The sequence below is a fragment of the Corvus moneduloides genome, chromosome 16 (genome assembly GCF_009650955.1).
Source record: "Corvus moneduloides isolate bCorMon1 chromosome 16, bCorMon1.pri, whole genome shotgun sequence".
Lineage (NCBI taxonomy): Eukaryota > Metazoa > Chordata > Aves > Passeriformes > Corvidae > Corvus > Corvus moneduloides.
The window spans coordinates 14,983,333-15,004,970 of NC_045491.1; the positions used below are offsets into that span (position 1 = coordinate 14,983,333).

Below are 21,638 nucleotides of genomic sequence, written 5' to 3' on the forward strand. Positions count from 1 at the left end.
GGAGGTGCACAAAGCGCTGCCCACTTCTCCAGGCTGGATTGTGACCTGTACTCTGGGCTGGAAGCAACGTCCTCCCACGCCTGCAGCAGCCGGCAAGGGTGCAGACCCCGGCAGGGGAGCAGCCCCCAGACACGGGAGCCCACGGCACAGCCATCACCCACGGCTCTGCTTGCTCCGAGGGGCAGCACCAGCCTGGCATGGCTGAGCTGGCACTCAGGCGTTACTGGTGTGCCCACCGACACCCTGGGAGGGACAAAAAGGCCTCTGGAATGGGGCTGGAGTGCCACGGCCCTGTGGGCTGGCAGGGGCACCAGGAGCAGGGCTGGCAGCTGAGCCACTGTCCCTGTCCATGGACTGCTAATCTGAGCAGAGGCCGAGGATCACACGGCAGGATTATTCCCTTCCCGGGAGCTGAGCCCCAGCTGCGGGGGATTATTGCTGGTGGTTACATAAAGGAGAGGGGGGCTGATGCCCAGCAGTGCTCAGCCCTGGAGCCCAGCCTGCTCCACACGTACCCACACAGCAGAGCTGGGGACAGCTCCAGCCCCACACGGACGTGCCATCCCGTATCCTGGCTAACAAACACCCTTGGGATGCTGGGGATAGTGGCATCCTTTCCTGCTGCAGAGGGTGGCACAGAGCAAGGGGCATTCTCAGCTCCGTGCTGGGGCAGACAGAGGGCCCTGGGGCAGGGGAAGCTGCTGGAGCCTCGGTCACAGGATGGAGCTTGGGACCTCGGTGCTGGCAGGCACCGGGCAGTGACAGATGGTCCCGCGCTCCAGGAGACAGCGCCTGCCACGCGTCTCCCTCCGGCTTGATCCAAATCCAAACCCCAGCATGAGATTTTCGTGCTGATGGACTGCAGTGGGAAATCTGGGGTGCAAAACCAGGTCACAGAGCCCCAGGCAGGGGGCAGGGATGGGCTGGCCTAGCCTGGTTATCTAACTCCAGCCTCTCTCCACATGCTCCCTTCTCCCTTTTCCTGGTCCATCACCTGCCTGCAGCAGGACAGGGCAGCAGGCAGCACCTCAGCTGTCAAAGCATCACCAGGACACCTGGATCCCTCCCAAGGAGGGGTGTTCTGCCTTGGGGAGGTCACTCAAAGAGCTGCCAACATATCCCAAAGTCTTGTGTAACCTCCAGCATCAAAGCAGGGCACCATTTACAAACAATGCAAAAGAGGGTTTATTGAAACCATTCCGGTTAGAGCAAGTCCTGTACAGCACAATTTGCAATAAGTTAAAGAACCAAACCAGTCTCAGTGTTAAAAACCACATGAACACATAACACAGTGATATAGCCATCGCCACCCAGCTGAGTTATTGAATCAAGGCACAAAGTCATTCATTAAATACTGCAAAAAAAAACAATGACACAGGAAAATAAGCTGGAAAACAGACTGGTTTTGTTAAGAAGGTGCTGGTTTGGCACTGATACATTTAATTGAGCTGCCACAGGGAAAACTGTGTTTCCAAAGTGTCCGGAAACATTAGTGGACAACTTAAAGCCAGAAAAGCTCCCCAAAGCTGAAAATCCAGCTCTCCTGAAGGAACATTCAGTGTGCCTATGGGAAGGTCTGGTCTGGGTAGGGGTCTGAGGAGGAAGAGTGCAGTGAGAATACGGCCCAAGCACCTTGCCTCCTGTCAGGGGAATCTCAGCAGGAAACAATCCACATCCAACACTCAGGCTGGACTACAGTGCAAGTCTAGGGTCCCCTGCCCTGTGCCCTGCTCCAGCTGGCTGAAGGGCAGCCTCAATCCAGCCCTCAGAGCCTCTTACGGCTGCAACACTGGCACAGGGACCTGTGGGGCCATCAGGCCTAAGGTGCTGAGCAAAGAGGAAACCCAGGCTGGCGGACACAGCTGGGGAGCCTCCCTGCACTCCTAGACTCCCGTAGGAAACAGCTGGTTGGACAGGCAGAGGGGGAACCCCACCATTTTGAGCCCAGGGTGCTTTGAAGGTTGTGGAGCACTCTCCAGAGTATCCCTGGCTTCCTGCACAGCTGGGACACCCCAGGACTGGCTCCCTTGACTGCCTGGGATAGGGGTCATGGGGCACAGGGAGCTAGGGCACCCTTTAGGCAGCCACTGGCCAGCTGGAAGCAGGAGATGTCTAGGCAGCTCCCTGTGCTGTTTGCCTGGGAGTGCTGGGGCTGTGGTGTGAGCTGGTGACAGCAGCTGCCCAGTGGCATGTTTGGGCTCAGCAGTGGCAGAAGGGAAGAGCTGATGCCTGATGCTGCACATTCCCATCCTACAGTGCTCCTACACATCCCCCAGTGTCAGACTCAGCAAGGGAGGGAGGCACTGGCCAAACCCTCTCCAGCACGGCAGAGCTTGAGAGAGGTTATTTTTAGGGCTATTTTTGTTTTCAGGACTGAGCAGCTGGTTCAAACTGTTTTCAAGGCTCTGTACCTTGTTTCCACAGCCTGCACTGGCACCCATTAGGACAGGGCAGAGCAAACACCTCATGGTGCTACATGAATCTCCAGGAGAAACATGTCATCTTCACACAGCAACCTGTCCCATCCCCTCAGGATACCAGGCTAGGCAGAGAGAAGAATGCCCAAGGATCCTCACCCAGCATCACTTCCATTCCAAGGGCTGGGAGGCAGCACAGAGCTCCTGCCCACCTCCTGGCAGCAGGGACAGTGCTTGGAAAAGGCTCCTCAGCAGCTGGAAGGCTGAATGAGCAGGGACCTGGCACTGCCACTTGGGTACAGGGCTTCCCAGAGCAGCAATCCCAGCTCCCAGAAAAGGTTCAAGTGCAATTCTACTCCAAAAAAAAAAAAAAAGTCCTAGATCCTCTGGCTCCTTTAAGCCAGGAGAGGTACTGCCAGGGACCAGCCAGCCTGGGCTCAGGGTGGATCTCCCACCACCTATAAGCAGACTGAAGGAAGGGAGGAACATTGATGCATCCACCAGGTGGGAGACCAGCTCCCTCTCAGTGTCACCAACACTCTACAGCCTGGCTGGGAAGGAAGCAGCAGAGGACACAGAACAAAGGTAGGCTGGTGACTGCAGAGCAGGACACGTGGGGCTGTTTTTGGGGAAAAGGCCATTTGCTAAGTAGAACGACACTTTAACCTGTGCTCTGCTGGCCCAAGTGACATCAGACACCACAGCCATGGCTGGGGTAACCACACACCCCCCACTGCTACTGAAGCAGGGCCCAAATCCAGGAGAGGGTAATTGCAAATCAACCTGCAGCCAAGCACCTCTCCCCAGCCAGGAGAGCTGACTCAGAAAGGAAATCTTAACACCACACAGTGAACTCCACTTCTCGGACATCCCAGAAATCATCAACTCCGGCATCTCGGGAAGCATGTGCTTTCCTCCAGACACATTCCTGAGTCAGCACAGTTCTGAGGGCACAGAGGGATGGAGGGGAAAGCCCTCCTCCCTGAGCTGACGACACTTCAGTGATGGCCACGCACTGAAGTCCCATCAGCTCTGAGGACGGACGCTCTGGCAGCTGCCCCCACAGCCCGGGTGTCCCTGGACACTGGGGGTGCTTCCCTGCCAGCCATGCTTTGGTTTGCAGATCGAGAAAGGCAGCTTCCCATTGGAATCCAGACTCTGGGCTTGCTGAGAGCACGGCTGCAGAGCAGAGGCAGCCTTTCCCCCTCCCTCGGCAAGCTCACACTCGGCTCTGGAATCGCATCCTGTAGAGGCGGTCCCGGATGTACTGCTCACTGTCCCCGGCCATGTGGCTCAGCCAGATCACCCTGCTCCCCGAGACATCCTCCTTCAGCTTCCTCTTCATCAGGGACACGGGGCCTGGCCCCTCGCCGGGCTGGGGGCCCCGCAGCAGCACGTAGCAGGCGTGACGGCTCCGCTCGAACAGCACCGCTGCAACACGGAGCACATGGAAACCCAGCCTAAGCCTTCCATGCCTGGACTGCCCACCAGACCCAACACCACCCACAGGGACCGGGAGGGACCAGTGTCCTCCTGCAGCTCCTCGCTGGAGGGCTGGAAGGAGAGGACTTACCAGTGAATGCAATTATTTGGTCTGTGCTGTTGCGGAGCTCCAACAGGACATTAGAGTAGGAAGGATGGAAAAGGTAGAGCTTCTGGAGGGGAGCTCTCTCTCTCTGCAACCAACAGGACACTATCAGGACACAGATTCACACGTTACCCCAGACACAACACCAGCACCAGGCTCAGCGATTTCTCACGCTCGACGGGATACACCCAGCCAGACACTTGTCCGTGTCAGCCCAGTTCATCCTGACTGACACCATTAGGACAAGTGCTGGGATTTTGCTTACTGCTCTCCTTCCCACCCTAAGCTTCCTGCAAATAGCTGCCCTGTCTGCTGCAGGCAGGAGACAGATTTTTGCCTCAGGGCTAGCAGAGTGAGCAAGGAAAGCAGAGGAAGCTCAGCTGGTGTTCCAGCAGCCTCAGAGACACAACCTGCCACCAGCGCTGCCTGTCACTGCCCTGAGGGCTGTGCAAGCAGCTGAGCTGTGCACTGAGGCTGCCAGAGGCTTCCTGGGACACAGAGAGGATATTCACGTGGCCACAGAGATCACTGCATGCAATGCTGCCATGGGAGGCTCCCAGGAAACAGCAGCAACTCCAGAGGTACCAGGCCAGAAGCCTCCCACCTCACCTACAGTGCCACACCAAGGCAGGGCAGTGACTTTGCTCACAGAGCCACCAAGTTCCTTTTCTTTACATAAGCAGGCTGAGGGTGACAAAAGCTGCTGGTGCCACCACCACCTGCAGGGACATGGCTGTGGACACTGACCCCACACCCAGGGCATTAGGCTGCAGTGTCAGTGGCACACACAGAGGGGAATATCAACACTGAGAACAGGGTAACTCCACCCAATTCTGGCCCAGAGTCTGGAGAAGTGCAGCCCTCAGCAGCACCACTCACTGTCTCATTGCCTGGCTCTTGGTAGTCTCCCCAGATGAGGAAGGCAGAGCGATGATCTGCAGTCGAAAGGGTGGCTGGGCCAGGGCTCCCTGCTCCTGAGTTCAGCTTCAGGTCCCACTGGACTGCTCCAGATCCACTCTCGACAATCATAACCTAGCAGAGAAGAAAGAAAAGGAACTCATGACAAAGGCATCTAACAAGCCATGAGAGAGAAGTCAGGTCAGCTGTCTCTCCCCACACTGTCTATGGGAACAAGTTATCTGACACATGAGAAGATGAGGAAATACTTGAAGCAGAGCATCACAGAGCTCTGAGACCTGGGGTGGGCCACATTAGAGAAAAGTCACAAGATTTGCAGCTACTTCAAGGGGTTCAAAGTTCTGTCATAGAAGTCTCTTGCTGAGAAGAAAATTAAAGTGCCTGAGCCGGCTTCGATAACCTGTTGAAAGAGATCCTTTTGCAGCTTAAAGCTTCCTAAAATCAGCCAGAGGGAACACATCCCACCAACTGTCCTTGACTCAATTCCTGCTTGAGCTGTGACATACAGAGAAATGGGAATTAAAAGGAAGAGATTTCAAACCTTCTTCCTATTGGGTCCAATTTCACTCTCCAGGACAATACCAAGAACATCAGGTTTGTAGTAACCGAGCAGCGGCTCACTGAGGGAGAGAAAGAGCAGCGACAGATCAGAACCCACCCTGATGGTTGGGCATACTTTGCTTTCCCAGTTGCTTCTATCCTCCCACAACTGCCCTGGTAAGAGACTTGACTGCCACAACATTGGATTGGCCTGGTACCACCCCAACTCTGAGCCCAGCCGCATCACAGCAGCCACAGAATGAGGAATCAAAGCTTTGAGCTCCTCCATCCTGAAGCAGCACCCAGCATTTGCTAGCAGAGAGGACAAAACACCGTAAGCAAGATCCAGGTATGACCCAGGCAAAAAAAAAATTGCATCTGCTGTTGCTGGGATCTTGGATATGCCACATCTAGCCCACACAGAGAACACTACCTCAAAGCACGGGACACATTGAGGGTCCACACAGTGTGGAGATCTTTTGTGTTGATCAGCGTAGCCATCTCTGAGTTCACAACCAAGATGTTGTCCTGTGACGGCCCAGGAACTTTTGCCAGGTAGCGGAAGTCTCCAAATCTGAACAAGGAAAGAGAAATGATTAAGTTTTTTAGACCATGGGGTGCTTTTACTGTGAGGTTTGGAGTTTTTTCCCTGCACAGTAAATGCAAATAGGAAACCCCAACGTGCTTTGCTTGCTTCCTGTGAACCCCTGATGAAGCCATTAACACCAACCCTCTTCCTGAGCTTTGGATGTGCTCCTAGTCCAAAAGCCACATAGCCAGGAGAGAACAAAGCCCCAACAGGCCAACCTGTCAGGAACACCAGCACCCTCCACTCCACCAGCCACCAGGAGAGACATAACCTCATACCTGAGAAGGGACAAGCGGTGCGTGGTGTGGTCAATGTTCTTCTCCCACTGAGGATCCTGCTGGAGGCCGGGAAGTTTAATTTCCATCCCAACTGCTGCACTGCACAGATCTTTCAGGGAATATGCATAGAGAGAGTTCTCTGTGCAAAAATTTAAAAAAAAAAGCAAGAACGAGAGAGATAAGTTATCCTGCCCTGGCTCTGAACTCTATGATTTTCCAGATCTGTCAGATCAACTGTATTTTTAGGGCTTGCATCATAGAGTTGTAGTGGTATTTTGAGACTCAAGCCTGCTATTGAATGCTTTTAACGTTTTATCTGTTCATAATCCAAGTGTTCCACAGTAATCATTTGCTATAAATGACTGCCTAATCCTTGCATGCTTGACATTTGTTAAATAAAACCACTACAGTACATAACAAACCGCAGTTTAAGCAGAAGGCCCCCCCTTCTCTTGGCCCTGAACAGCTCTTTGACTAGGTGAAAGCTCCATACAGCTTGTAAGAATGCAAAACACACTTTCAGATGATGTTTATTAATCCTGATCTCAGTTACAATCACTCTTTCAGACTGATTCCCAAGCAGAGCTGTACCTGTGTAGAAAAGGAAGTAGGAGGAGGAGCGCAGGTCCAGCCTGATGTAGCGAGCGTTGCCATCCACGGTCAGGCTGCCAGTGGAGCCAATCTGTTGGCCAGTTTTTCCTGAATGGATGAAGGTCTTAACCTATGCAGGGAAGGGATTGAAGACAAAAACCAACAAGGTTAAAGCTGGTACAGAACAGCAACTGAATGGGAGCAGGATAGGCTTGGATGGGAAGTCTCTCCCTGGTTTTGGAAGAGTGGGCATGAGTTCGGTGACCCCTTTGCTGTGAGTTCTTCTAGAAGTCTGAAAGCCACTTCCAGCATAGCCACCTGCTCTGAGAATTTGCTACCTCTGTCCCCCACCTTCCTTACAGACTGGGACTGTGGAAGAGCAGCCTCAGCTCTGTAAGGACAGCAAAGATCCATTCAAGCCTAAAATGGAGATGACCTTAAGGCAGGAACAATGCAGCATATGGACATGGGAAACTTGGCTTCACATGGCAGCTCTACTAAATGTTTTAAGTGCCCTAATCTACTCCTCCTTCGGCTTATGTGAGTCCAAGAAGATAAAAGAGCTGATAGATTTCTTTCTATTCTTTGTGCAGGGTAACAAAATCCACTAAAAACATTTCATCCAGGAGAATAAAGGTTAAAGCCAGGACCAGATTTAAGTGTCTGAGCAACAGTCAAGAGTCTGGGGAGAGCAATGGACTTTAGCGACAAGTGAAACATCTGACCAAGAGAAACAGCATCCATCAGAAATGCTGAGTCAGGCAGGAACCCTTCCCTCTACCTTGAGGGAAGAGAAGGAAATCTGCTGCTCCCAAAGCGAATCTGGAGAGTCTGACAGGTGAATAAGGGATTGAGTTTGCTGGGGAGAATGAGAACACAACTGGAGAGGGAGAGCAACACATGCACCAGCTGTTGCCAGCCTCCCGCACTGGGAGGAGACACACGCCAGCTCTGGTAGATCAGCTGCACCTTTGCTGGCAAGCACAGCTCCAGTGGCTGCCCCAGGACAGTGACAGCCAGAGGTATTTATACAGGGAGTGAGAAAACACAACACCTTCCTCACTGCACTGCCAACCCCTCTGTGTCACCACAGGAGGTGGATCCCGAAATCCGGCGCTTTTTCCGGGATGTGTTTGTGCCGAAGCTTGCAGCAGGCAGGGGTCAATGGGACTCTCTGGAAAAGCTGCCACCTAATCCCCTGCACACAGACCCTTCCACAGACTGCTCACAGCTCTGTCCTTTCAAGTTCAGCCCTCGATAGCAACAAAGCTCCTCTACTTGAGTGCTGAATCTCCCTTCTGACCAGCCCTTTCCAAGCTGCAGAGCTCCACTCCAGCTCCTACATTTGCGTGATTTCTCAAAAGAGAACATACTTTTCCTTAAGTTGGCAGAGTGCTTGCCAAATCCAGAGGGAGGAAGGGATTTCATACCAAGATAGCAAGAGAGCTTAAATGGAAAACAGATCAAAAGGCAGTCTTGAAGAACAGAGGCTACATTCAAACATTTCTTGGCCGCCTAAGTTTAAAAAAACTAAAGACTTGAGATAACTGGGATAGCAAAAGCAAGGAGGAAAGAAAACAGAGAGAACTGTAGGAGGTGGAGAAAACAGAATTTCTGATGACTCTGCCAACAACAATGCCTTGGACAGGAAAACTCTCTTTTCTTAGGGAGGACATTGGCCAAGAAGGCCAGTGGAACCTGGCTTGTACCAGCCGTAGTGTGGCCAGCAGGGCCAAGGAAGTGCTTCTGCCTTTGTACTGGGCATAGGTGAGGCCACATCTCGAGTGCTGTGTCTAGTTCTGGGCCCCTCAATTCCAAAAGGACACTGAAGTACTGAAGCAGGTCCAGGGAAGGAAAGAGAGCTGGGGAAGGGTCTGGAGTACATGTTCTGTGAGGTGGAACTGAGGGACCTGGGAGGCTCAGCCTGGAGAAAAGGAGGCTCAGGGGAGACCTTCTCACTCTCCGCAACTCCCTGACAGGAGGGTGGAGCCAGGTGGGAGTCAGGCTCTGCTCCCAGGGAAAAAGGGACAGGACAAGGGGAAATGGCCTTAAGCTCTGCCAGGGGAAGGTCAGGTAGGACATCAGGAGGAATTTCTTCAGAAAGGGTTGCTAAACAGTGGAAGGGGCTGCCCAGGGAGGTGGTGGAGTCACCACTGTGGGAGGTGCTCAAGGAAAGCCTGGACGTGACACTCAGTGCTCTGGGCTGGGTGACAAGGTGGGGAAGGGTCCCAGGTTGGACTCTATGATCTCAGAGGTCTTTTCCAACCATAATGATTCCATGGCTCTGGTATGAGGACATGGGGCTCCCACTGCTCCCAGCAGACCCACAGGGAGCTGTAACTTGCGTGCTTTGAACAGGACAGACTGGGCATGCAGACAGTGCTGTGCCACCCCATCATGGATGTAGATGTTTTAGCAGAAAAACTGCTCTAGCTACATGACTTTTCCCCTCTCAGAAATGGGAAATGCAGTATGTGGAGGGAGATAATACAACCAGCAGCTGTTTCACTAAATGGACTCAGATCAGAATTAACCAGCACTGTGACACTGGGAAGAGCAGTGCAAAGCAGACCACAGGCAGAGAGAGGGAAGGGATCAGAAAAGGGCAGTGCTGGTACTAAAGCACTGACTGTCAGCTGTGCTTTGATCTAAGAGCCAAAGCTGTCAGGGTTTGTTCACTTCCACTTCTCTAAGCAGAGAAGCAGAAAATTGCAAGCTCATCTTGCCCCGGCTCACTCCCCAGACAGCTCAGGAACATGCAGTGAGGAGAGCACAGGGGGAGGGATTACTGACCAGCTCTTAGATTTATTTTACTTTTTTAAACCATAAAATACTTGTGCTGATTTGGGAGTATATCTGTGGAGGGTGGGAAAAAACCCACCCCAAACCCACAGAAACCAGAGGCCTCCAGACACTTCCTCTGAGACTACAAGGTGGAAATAAACAGCATTCCTCCCATCCCCTGGGGTTATCAGAGCTTCAGGATGACATACCTGGCCTCCTTTAGTAATAAAGATTATCAGGTCCTGAACTCCATCATTATCCACATCTGGAATCACTGACAAAGGAGTCAGCAAAGTGTAATTAGCTCCGAAGTCACCAGATTCCCTCCACAGAACTTCTCCTGGAAAACAATTAGTGGGAAACAGTCACTAAAAGGCATCTTAGGTTGAAAGGTTATTAATGCTCCTGTTCCAGCCCATCAGCACCACAAACCAGCCACATTTATGCTCATCATGGGGTACTTCCTTGCCTTTCTGCATTTCCAATGAATCCCAGTATCCACAATTTCATCTCACACTGGAAAGCAATCCTAGCTGTCTGCAGGAACACACCCAAACACCCTGGCACAAAGAACAGCTTGCTTCCCTCGTGCCTTTGGTTAACAAGCTTCCCAGCACATTCATGGCATGGAGAATCCTTTGTTTTGATCCAAATGCCTGCTGCTGTGCACTTAAACCTGCACAGACATTTTGAGACCAGAAAGTAGCTGAATTCTGACCAGTGTTGCTGCTGCTCCTGGAAGAACCTTCTTTGCTGCAACCTGCCTCCTGCATATGTTTCCCCACTGACATGACCAGCCACAACTCAGGCCACATCCCACCTCTCCCTTGTTTAAAGAACACACACAGCTCAAACTTGATTGTAAATTGAGGTAACAAAGCTTTGCTTTTTAAAAAACAGGGGGGGGCTGGGGTGGGCTTCTCTTCAACAGCTCCGGAGCAGTTGAGTGGGTCTATCCATCCACTGTCCAAGGCTGTGGGCCACTTTCCAGTCACTGACCAGTGGAATCTGCAGTGGAATCTGGCAGGGAGGACACTGCTGGGGGGTTTTCTTTCTAATGAACACTTTGGTGTCTGATTAGGTGCTCCCAGGGCAAATGTTTACCCTCCCCTTTACCCAGCATCACACACAGCAATTATCATTTCAGGAATGCAAAGTAATCATCTGTTCTTTGTCAGGAAGGCAGCTGGACTGAAAGCCAAGGAATTACTACTTGATGCTGTCTGCAATAATTTAAAGCAGGCTGTATTTCTAGTAGGATTGCTCCAAAGTTTTTACTGCAATGCTGAAAAAAACACTTGGATTTGTTACTATGACAACAGATGTGAAGTGAAGAGAGCAGATTTCCTAGTCTCCTTAGGAAATCAGGGGAAGACAAAGAATTTTGCCTTCGAAGAAAATAAGCAGGCAGAGGAAGAAAAGAAGTTTTAAATTACCACGTTTTAGCTTCAGGACAGTCCAAAGGTACAGGAGTAAGACTAGGCTAAGGAAATTCACTTGTCAGTGCAGAAGGCTCAAATCTTTGGTGGTTAGACAGCAGACATAGATTGGGAGAAAACATCTTATTTTTTTAAAAGAACAGTCTGAGTTAAGTGAAACAGGTGACACTGAGCTGGATTCAACACCAAGCACTTAAGAATCCTTCCATGCTCTAACCCAGCCCACAGAGAGCACAGGCTGTGAAAGCAGTCCCCTTGTGCTCCATCTCCATCAACAGGAGATGGGACTGTCCTGTCTGACATCTGCAGCGCCACGGTGCTTCCTCAGAGCCCAGGGTCACGGCCCAAGGACAGCAAGAGGAGCCAAGATGGAAATTAGGCAAGTGCCTAGACTGCAAATCTAACCTGAGTGAAACGGTTGGATTTTTTTGGTCTGGAAGGAATAATAAAATCAGAACTCAGAGGACTGAGTTCAGCTCTCACTTCAAGCAGCCACAGGGGACAAGAGACTTTTGTCCCTGTCAGACGTTCTCCAGGCTGGAGTTCTGATTTATTTACTTAGTGATTTCTCACACAGAAGCAGTTCCACACATCTGATCATCGTGGTGCCCTTTCTGCCATATCCCTCAGGAGACCAGAACCACCCACAGGCCTCACAGTTCAGGCCGCTGGAGGATCAGGTGAAGAGAGAAGGTGTAACAAAACCCTTACTCCTGTCCTCTTCCTTGAGACACTGCTTCGGGCTATGGCAGAGATGGAATAATACACAGCCACACAGACTTTTACTTTGACCTGGAACAGTTAATCTTAAGCTCTTATGTGTCCCAGTTTGCTGGTAAGATAAACATGCAGGAATGTTAGATGTCCCACACAAACAGGAGCATGCACTCCTACACTTCCCTTCTTGCCCACTCAGGTCACTTTTTGTGGCAACGAAGAAAGCAGGACTTAACACAACTTCGACTGATAAAAAACCACTAACTTTATCAGCATTTAAAGATCAAAACCGCATCAGACACTTTCAGATGATAATCTGCCTATCTCTCCTTCAATCTTCCTACAGGCAGGGGCTAGACAGCCTGAGAGCCCTGGAATCTCACCAAATCCTCCACGATGATGAATCATTAACAGCTAAAGATTGTGCTGGCTACTGTTTTTAGCACACTGTGATGTAAGTTAGACTTTGCCTCTTTGAATACATTTAGCCTATTTAAATACATTTTATTCTGCTCTGCCCTCCTAACCCCCAGTCAACTACGCTCAGAAACCATTTTTAACCTACTTAATAGCAAGAAAGCATCAAATACACAAAATCCTGGGTTAGTCACTTTTCTATCCGAAGCATTTTTTCCTCTCTTGCTTTGAAGTTATCTATGGAATGTTTTATTTGCCATACTGCTGTGACCTGTAGCTTAGCCTGGCTCCTTCTCTCTACACTTGCCTTTATGGTTGTCTTTAGTTACACATCTTTGGCTCCACAGCCAACTTTCTACACTTTGACCTGAAACTGACTTCATTAATAGTCTAAAAATAACCTGTGTTAAAGCCTACACATGAGGGAAAACGGTGCTATCTCTGTTGGTACAGAAACTTTCTAGCTCTGTGTGTATCTACACTTCCATCTACACTGGAAATTAAAAGCTACACCAGATTTTCCTCAGATTCCTTAGAGCTGTACCTCTTGCTATTTCTTTTTTCCAGTTTTTGGAAAACAGGGTGTGAGGGGTTCAATACCAGATACAGAGGATGGGATCCTAGGGAGAACATGTATTGTTTAGACCTCTGGAAACAGTGACCCCCAAAATGGAAATGTATTTTAGGCTTCACCAGCAAGGAAGGTTCAAGGTGCAGCAGATGGTCACTGCTCCTAAAGTAGTACAGGCACTCCTTACCCCCACCCACATTAGGCAAGATGATGATGATGAATTTCTCCACCTCTAAGTTTAGAAAGGAAGAAACCTTTCCAGAGGAACCAGGAAGAATCGTAGACTACTGTAACAGACTGGCAAGCACTTCTCCTAAGTGCTCTCCTTGATGACTTTAAAATCATAAATTCCTAGAACTCCCCCTCCTCTTGCCACGGCAGGCGCTCCTGGCACACACACATGAGTAACTGGGAAACGTTGCAGGTGCAGGTTTGTGTCTAACCCCGGAGAGTATAAAGTAACATTCACAGCTAGTGACTGCTCCTCCTGTTTCAAAAGCTGTTGGAACACTGGTCTTATGAAACAGTGGCTGGCACAAACCCCCACCAGAGCCCAGCCTTTGGAACAGCGAGGCTGAGAGCACGTGCTCCTCAACGCCCAGCGAGCGGCTCTGGCAAGGTTTCCAAGATAATAAATACCCAGTGCCCATTGTTCATGTACCAGCCAGTCATGTCACACTGCCATTCCCCCTGGAGGCCACCAGGTGAGGAATGCAAGTGGCCTGTCCCCTGTGTGGCAGCAGGGCTCCGCTGGCACTCACCTGTCTGCAGGTCGATTGCTATAAGGGACAGCGGCTTCCCCACCACGAGGCAGCCCGGGGCCTCTGCCGTGCCCAGCTGCTGGATGCCACACTGCAGCCACTGCACGTCCTCAGCAGCAGGGCTCTCCCAGAGCACGCTGCCATTCGTGCCGGACACGGCAGCAACGAAGGCACAGGGAGACGGCAGCCCTGGGGAGAAGAGATATCAGAGGGAGCTGCCCCTGCACCAACCTTTGCTGCCCTGCACCACCCAAGAGCTGGGACTCACCCAGCTCCTCTCCCCACCCAGTTTTCTCTCCCAGTCACTAACTGGAACTAAAAGAGAAAGGACAGCCCTCTCTAGGAGGCGTTTCTGAAGCAGGTACCTTCATCCAGACAGGACCTGTTGAAGCTGCTGCTGCCGTTGCTGGATTTGAAAGCAAAGAGCACATCTTGTACTTTGTCTTCATTCACATCTTCTATAGCCAGGAACTGGTAGGGCACTGCAAGAGAACACAAGCCAGGCTCTGGTGAGGATTTTCTTAGCGCACAGCAGACAAAGTTGCAGCAAAACACAAATTCCTAGGGACCTACTCACTGCCTCCATCCAGGACAGTGTAACATCAGGACAAATTGGCTTTTGTATTAAAAAAAGCCATGTACACAAGTACCAAGGACAGGATGTTAGTGCCAAAGGATTTTTAAAATTTGCTATCCCCCAGAGGATTTGTCTCTTTTAAGAGCCAAGCAGCCAGAATTTGAACTATGCTGAAAAAGAACAACTCTGGTCTTGGTGTGGGGTTGCTATTCTCAAAGTATAAAGAAGCCCCACCCAAGCCCCACAAAACCCAGATACTCCATCTTTCTATCAGCTAAAAGCAGCTTTCTTGAGCTCAGAGTAGCAGAACCTGGGATGTCTGCAGAACCTGGGATGTCTGCAGCACCACATGCAGCTCAGTCCCTGCTGTGAGCACCATCTCTGCATTTACAGCACATGCAGCACAACCCATTGCACACAAGATTAAAGAAAAGCTCTCCCAGAAGCAACTGCCAAGCCACTGGGGAGCAGGACCCAGGCTAAAGAGCCAACTAAAGCAACCAGAATAAAAATAGCTATTGTAACTATAGAACAATTTATTAAAAAAACAAGATGGAATTATTCTTCTCCCCTTCCTGTTGGCCATGTGGAAAAGGGAGAAAGTCAAAGTGACAGAGGAAAAAATGCCTAATTGCCTCCAACCTCAGCTCGAACTTCAAGGGAACATTTTACAGAGCAAACTTCAACAGAGATTTATTCCCAGATACCCTTCCTCATTTTTTTTTGTGAATGAGGCCAGCTTGCTACCTTGTTAGCACTTCAGAGCAGCATCTAATTTCTCCACTAGATCCTGTAAACACCTCCTGGAAGGCCACTCCAATTATGATGGGCCATTGCTTATCCAGGTCAGGTATTCATAGCTCTGGCTCCCAAGGGCTGCATCCCTGCAGGTCTGGCTCCACGCTGTGCTTAGGTAGAGGCCCACAACCCAAACCCATGGCACAGAAAGGAAAAGGACTCTTGGCAAGTATTCATACTGCTGCAGCAAGCTCACCTGCATCGTTGTAGTATCGGAACCATGTTCTTTCTGAAACTGGCCTCTCTGGGCAGGGAATGATAAAGGAGAAAGCAAACACAATGATCAGGCAGAGGAACAGGGAGATGAAGAAGGCGGCAGTGCGCCACCGGGACAGCCGGGACAGCCCCGAGGACTTGACAATCCTTCTCTCCACGAAGTTTTCATGGTTCTCCTGAGCTTTTACATCCTCAGTCTTCAGAGGGTGGATCTCAGCTTCCGAGTCCTTGTTATCCATCACAGCTCATTCATCGGTATTCAGACACCCTTCTCCCCCTTCACTGCAGCAATGGAAAGAGAAGTTAAAATACATTTTGAAATATATTTTAAAAACACCAATTAAAATAATCTGTTACTACCTGATACTCACACTGGAAACATTTAATGGGAGGTGAACAAACCAGTGTATTGTCACAGAGCTGGATACAACACACTGCTGGTGCCGGAGGTCTCCCACACAGAGCAATGGGGAGAGTCCGTGGAATGCAGGAACAACACCAATTCTTCTCCAGAGGAGGAAATAAACTCTGCTAGAGCTGGACAAAGAAAGCTACAGACCCCACGCAGAAAGGACTGACTGGTCTGCAGCTCTCCCTCAAGAAAAACACCCCAAAAGCTCCTTTTGGCTGCAAAGACTTATTGCCACCTCCTGTGTGCGTCAGCCTGACTCCCAGCTGGAGAGGTGAAAGGAAACACTTGTGACCTTTATATCCCAACATAAGGCTGCTCCCTACTGTAATGTGCACTTGAGCTTCCCCAGGAGAGAGAGAAACAAACACCAGCATATTCTGTAGAGGAGCAAACCAAAGCTATTCAACACCTTCTCAGATGAAAAACCACGGGGTAAGTTCAGCAACCCAGCCCTGCAGAAGGCAAGAGAGTGATGACTTCCATCCCTGGAGAAAAAACAAGGCAGGAGTTGAGACTAAAATCAGGCAAATTTGATTTCATCAGACTGGAAGAGCTAACAACTGCTATTTTAGTTTCTCCTGCTGTAAATCATAACCTTGAGCTACAACTACAATAAACAGAGGGGTTCTGTGCTAATTTGCTATGAAAAGGGGGGGGAAAGAGCCCTAGTCAGTCAGAGGATCCTGTAACTCATTACCCACAACAATAAAAATCCATGTTTTATACAGATTCTCTGATAGTGCTTCTTTAAAAAAAATACCACAAGGGAAGAAATAAAGAATAACACATTCCAGTAGGCTTGGAAAAAGCTGCTTGACAATGTTATGAAAAGTTTTATCAGAGCAAATAACCACGACAACCAAGCCAATTTTCCATGACGGTGCCCCAGCAGTCACGTGTCTGGATTGTCCACTGGAGCCATTTACTTCCCCAGCAATAAACAGCTTAAAGTCAGCACCAACACAGTGCAGAGAGCCTGGGACTTCAACAGCAACAGGGCTTGCTGTGTCTCACGTTTCTACCCAAGCTCATTTACAGGCTCAGTGAAACACGAGATGAGTCACCGTGGGGAGGCTCAGCTCCTTCAGGCAGCTGTGGCTCCCCAGGATGTCCCTATCCCACTGCAGAGGCCTCTTCTCTTCTGGGTACAAATCACAGGGCGACAGCTCCATGGCAAGGCAACCCTGAGCCACAGGATCAGCAGGTCAGCCTGGCACTGTCAACCCTTTAACCTCGAAGCCTGCTGGATGCAGAAGCACTCCAACCCGAGCACTCTGGCATTTCTTCTACATCAAGTACAGGATCTCACTCCAGATAATTTAATTCAACCTGCACAATACCATGCAAATGAATCAATAATGCAGAAGTTGAATCTTATTCCCAAGATCTTACTCCAAGGATTTCATCTGCCCTTCTCATCAGCCTGCCAGCCACGCCAGGGATACCTTCATGGGACCAGCTGTTCCCTGACTGATTGCAGGCACCTAACGGGTAGGAAGGCTCCAGATGGAAAGGGGAACAACGGATCAAGTGGTGCTTTCAGCCTCTGCCTCGAGCTGAGCATTGCTTTTTACTGCACCAGGCCTCGAGCAGGTTCAAGGTACAAGGCTTCAGGCACAGCCTGAGCAAATGATTTACTGGCGTGGAGCAGCCATGGCTGCAGCGATGGGGACAGAGGCAGAAGTGAGTTACGTGACCTCCCCTGTGCTGGGGCAGGTGGCTCGTGTGTCTCTGGCGTGCTCATCTCCAGCAGCATGGAGAGAGCTCTCCAGCAGAGCCCTCCACAGCCTCCCAGTACAGAGCTGGGAAAGATCCAGGGCACAGACAACTGCTTCCAGCACCTATGAGACTTCCCAAAAGGAGCCAAACCCAGGCTTCTCCCCTCTCTGTCCAAAAGGGACACCACTTAACACAGCATTGATGGCATATTTTTATGACTCACTATAAATCTCAGCACTGTCATCTAGACTGGGATGAGAACAATAAAAAAAGCAGTAATTATCCTGACAACCCCAGTAATTCCCCTCTTTTTTGCAGCGATGACCCTATGGAGCCACCAAGTACAAAGAGCCCTCAATGCCTTTAAAGTAATTCTCTCTCTTTTCTTTCAGGGTTTGAATAATGCCCTTTGCACCCCTGCCAGAGCAGAGGCGGTGCCAGAACAAGGACCATGAAGGTCAATGGTAAAGATTCAAACAATGCAGGAAATCCCAGCGCCCGCTGCTGCCAAAGTACATGCTGGCAGCACGTGGAATGGCCTGAGCTCAGAACAACAAAGAGGGCTGGTAATCAGTTTAATTGAAGACAAGCAGAAAATGATAGGGTGAGATGGTTTTACTGTCCTCTAGCAGCCGACATCTTGTCTCCCGCTGGAAGAGGACACAAAGTAATTCAGCTGGGAAGTTTAACGCATCCAGGCACCTTTCAAGGGAACAGGCAGTGACAGGATCCTGCATTGCTGCAGTGCAACACACACTACATGCAGCATATCTGGGGACGGGAGAAAGCATGGGAGAAAGACCCTGTAGAATGAGAAATAATTAGAAAGCACATGTGATAGACCCAAACTGATCCCACGCAGGCCAGGGAGTGTTGGCAGCACAGCCAGGATCTGCATCTCAGACAGGGTTCCAGAGCTCCCCAAGCTTTAAAGCTCCATCCCAGCCATGGGATGAACTGGGAGCAGTCCCCAGCCCAAGCTGAGAGGGAAAGAACACCCTTTCCTGTACCACAGTAACAACAGGGACAGGACAAACACAGCTTTACTCACCTTCATGGGGGACTCACTGTCCTGTCTCCTGAAGCCACAGTGCAGATTTACGGATCTGATCTGCCTCAAACCAGTGACACTTGCACAACTAAACCCAAGGGACAAACCCTCAGCAGCAGTCAGACAGAACTGCCTGACAAGCACAGAGAAACACAGACAGTCAGGTGGATGAAGACTGGTGACAGAAACCATTTAAGGATCTGTGCATTGGAAAGGTTTAACTCATTTTCCACCCGTAAAACACCAAACCACAGCATCTGGAATGTCACCAGGCACCAGTTCTTCCTGGAAAATTTCTAGCAATATACTGTAACTTAGATTTGATGTTCAACACGTTTTTATCTTTCACAGAATGACAAAACCAGGTTCTGACTGGACATTTTAGGAACACAAACACAGCATTTGGCTGGTTTGGCTCTGTTCAGTTGGTTAGTTTAAGCACCTCAGCGGTTTCCTTCCTGTCAGCCAGAAATTGTTGAAGCCCCAAGCTGCAATCAATAAAGACAGAACAGCCTTGTTTTGCTCTGAAAAGGACACAACATTCCCATCACAGCTATTTTCCATGAGCAGACTGCTGGGTTTTGATCCCATGCACAGTGCGACACTGCAGCAAACTCACTGGGCATCAAATCATGCTGTGACATTCAGTCTTGGGTCATTTGTTCCTTTTTCTGCAGTCCCACTTACATCAGGACAAGAAGAAGTAACATGTAAGATTTCCCAAAATGAGGTTTTTTTGTCCCAAAGACACTCAGGCTGCATGCTGCATACAAGCTTATCACTTTGCTGGGTCATCTGCAGCTCACAGCTCTTTCCTGACATCGGGTCACAGCCAAGGGCTGGCCGGGGACACTGACCCGAGGAGACCATCCCTGTCTGACACTGGGGCACCTCTGCTCCTGGCATGTCCCTAAGGCCTTTGTAAGGACACCGTTTGTAATCCAAACCCCACCAAAGAGACTGGTGTGGCCCTGGCACAGGTTTTCCAGAGAATCTGTGGCTGCCCCATCCCTGGAAGTGTCTGAGGCCAGGTTGGACAGGGCTTGGAGCAACCTGGGATAATGGAAGGTGTCCCTGCCCATGGCAGGGGGTAGAACAAGATGAGCCTTAAGGTCCCTTCCAATCCCTTTGGGATTCTCCTGCTGGAGCTGTCCTCAGGTTCTTCTGAAATGACATTTAACCCTCCAGTGCAGACACAGCATCTGCCACAGAGCACTCACAGCAAGGGAATTAGAAACTCCTCCAGAGCACAACCACCTTGCAATGTGATACATCTGTCATTTGTAGGAGAAAACTCTTATCCAGGGCAGTTTTCACTACAGACAGGAGTTCTAATACAGAAACTCGAACTGTTTAGAGAAGAACAAAACAAAACCCAGTATTATTTTCATGAGAGCAATGGGAAGATCAAAACTCTTAGACAAAGAACAGCATTAAAGCTGGGTGGAACTGATTACAGGTCAGGCCAGTAATAATAACTAAGCTGCAGAAGCACCAGTCATTATCATCCCACAGCTTACAAGCTCCACTGCATCCAAGCCACCCACCCTCACCAACTGTCACAGATCCTTTGTGCCAACTCCAAGGGTAGAGATCAGTGGGGTGTTTGAACCTCCCACATCAGAGACACCCCCACCTCGGACTGAGACATCTCCACCTCACCCACAGGGCTCCCCTCTTGCCTCAGAAGCACAGTGACATCCCTCACTGCCAGAGACTGAGCGCACAAGGGACTCTGGAGAGATCTCCATGCATGGAAACCCCCTGGAAAAGGCTGTGGTCATTTCATAAGGGTTTATTAAGAAGACAAAAGCAAGTACATTTTTTAGGTGGGGCACTCACTCACAGATCACAAATTCCATGCTGCCTCCTGCACAGCCTAGAGAGATTTATGGCAGCATGAAACTGCTGTTTCAAGGAGTGTTCAAAGGCCAGGTTGGATGGGGCTTGGAGCAACCTGGTCTAGTAGAATGTGTCCCTGCCCATGGGGCAAGACAATCTTTATGGTCCCTTCCAACCAAAACCATTCCATTAGTCTATGAAAAAATGGCCTTCCTCCATATGCTGTTGTCCTTCACAGCCACCTTCAAGAGAACCTCTTTTCTCCTCCCAGAAGATGGATTTTTCTTTGCATCTCTTACACACACACACACAGAGCAAAGCTCCCTCACAGGCCACTCCATACACCAGACATCCAGCCCTGAGGAGCCTCTCAGCTCCACAGGCAGCCCAATCCTGCCCTGGTACCGGGAAGGGCTGGCTCCAGTCCCTCCCTGCAGGTCAGGCTGCCCCTCTTGCTCCCAGCAGTTACGCAAGATGTTTTTGCCTTACAAAATAAGGAGAAGAGACTGGAAATGAGGTCGGAGTTGAACACATTGAAGTATTTTTCTTTCGGCAGGAAGCCCTCTAATTCATGCCCGCAAATCAGGCTTGTGGGCTGCCGAGGGAAAGAGAAACAGGACTTTAACCTTCTCCGGGAATAGCGCTGAGGCTCTGGGTGTGCTGAGCTCTGCAGAGGTGAGGGGCTTTCTTTGACTGAAGCACAGACCCGCAGTCCCAGCTGCTGCGTAAGCAACTCCCCAGGCCCCCTGGCAGCTGCCAGCCTCGGGATAAAGGACCTCGGATCAAAGGGAGCAACCTGGTCTTTAGAGAAAATGATTAAATTCTTTCCCAGGCTTCTCGCTGTGCTTTGGGACCACTTCTTGAGCTGCTCAAGGCGGCCAGCAAACGCCTCCGGGACAGCGGAGAACGCCCCGGGGCTGGGCTCGAAGCTGACAGCCGCGGCCTCTCACCAGCCCGGCCATCGCCGAGACAGCCCGTGAGCGACCCCGGCCCCGCGGCTGCACCGACCCCAGCGCTGCCGCTGCCAGCTCCAAGCTCCCGGAGCCGGCGGCAGCGAGCGGGCAGCGGGGACGCTTCGGGAGCCGGCTCCCTTCCCCGAACGCCCCCTCACAGCGCGGAGGCGCGCCCCGCGGACAAGGCCGTATTCTCGGGGCGCACCCACGGAGGTGTCAGGAGCCCGCCTTGCGCCGGGAGCGGCCCAGGGCCCCCCTCCGCCCTGCCCGGGTTCCTCCCGTGGCCCCGGCCCGGCCCCCGCCCGCCCCGCTCCGCACTCACCCCGCGCCGCCGCCGCCGCCGTCACTTCCGCCTCCGTCCCCCGCCGCCGCCCGGCGGAAGCGGCGTCATGACGCACGGAGCGCCGCCGCCCGGTGCGGCGGGGCCCAGCCCGCTCCGGCCCGTCCGGCTGCGGCGGCG

At 51.0% G+C, this 21,638-nt stretch overlaps 1 protein-coding gene across 4 annotated transcripts; it reads right to left on the bottom strand.

Moving 5' to 3' along the window:
* Positions 1-1,161: 1,161 nt before the first annotated feature.
* FAM234A (family with sequence similarity 234 member A) lies at positions 1,162-21,537 on the bottom strand. Of its 4 annotated transcripts, none has more exons than XM_032126393.1 (12): positions 21,501-21,537; positions 15,182-15,483; positions 13,976-14,092; positions 13,611-13,799; positions 9,915-10,045; positions 6,922-7,051; positions 6,331-6,469; positions 5,897-6,037; positions 5,465-5,543; positions 4,885-5,037; positions 3,991-4,093; positions 1,162-3,848 (listed from the first exon to the last, which is right to left on the bottom strand). In XM_032126393.1, exons 2-12 carry the CDS (start codon positions 15,438-15,440, stop codon positions 3,637-3,639), a joined length of 1,653 nt encoding a protein of 550 aa, XP_031982284.1. In that variant the 5' UTR covers positions 15,441-15,483; positions 21,501-21,537; the 3' UTR covers positions 1,162-3,636. The 4 variants fall into 4 exon arrangements, with proteins under 4 accessions (XP_031982284.1, XP_031982283.1, XP_031982282.1 ...); XM_032126392.1 differs by lacking the exon at positions 21,501-21,537 and adding an exon at positions 16,023-19,398; XM_032126391.1 differs by lacking the exon at positions 21,501-21,537 and adding an exon at positions 15,573-19,398.
* Positions 21,538-21,638: the final 101 nt, after the last annotated feature.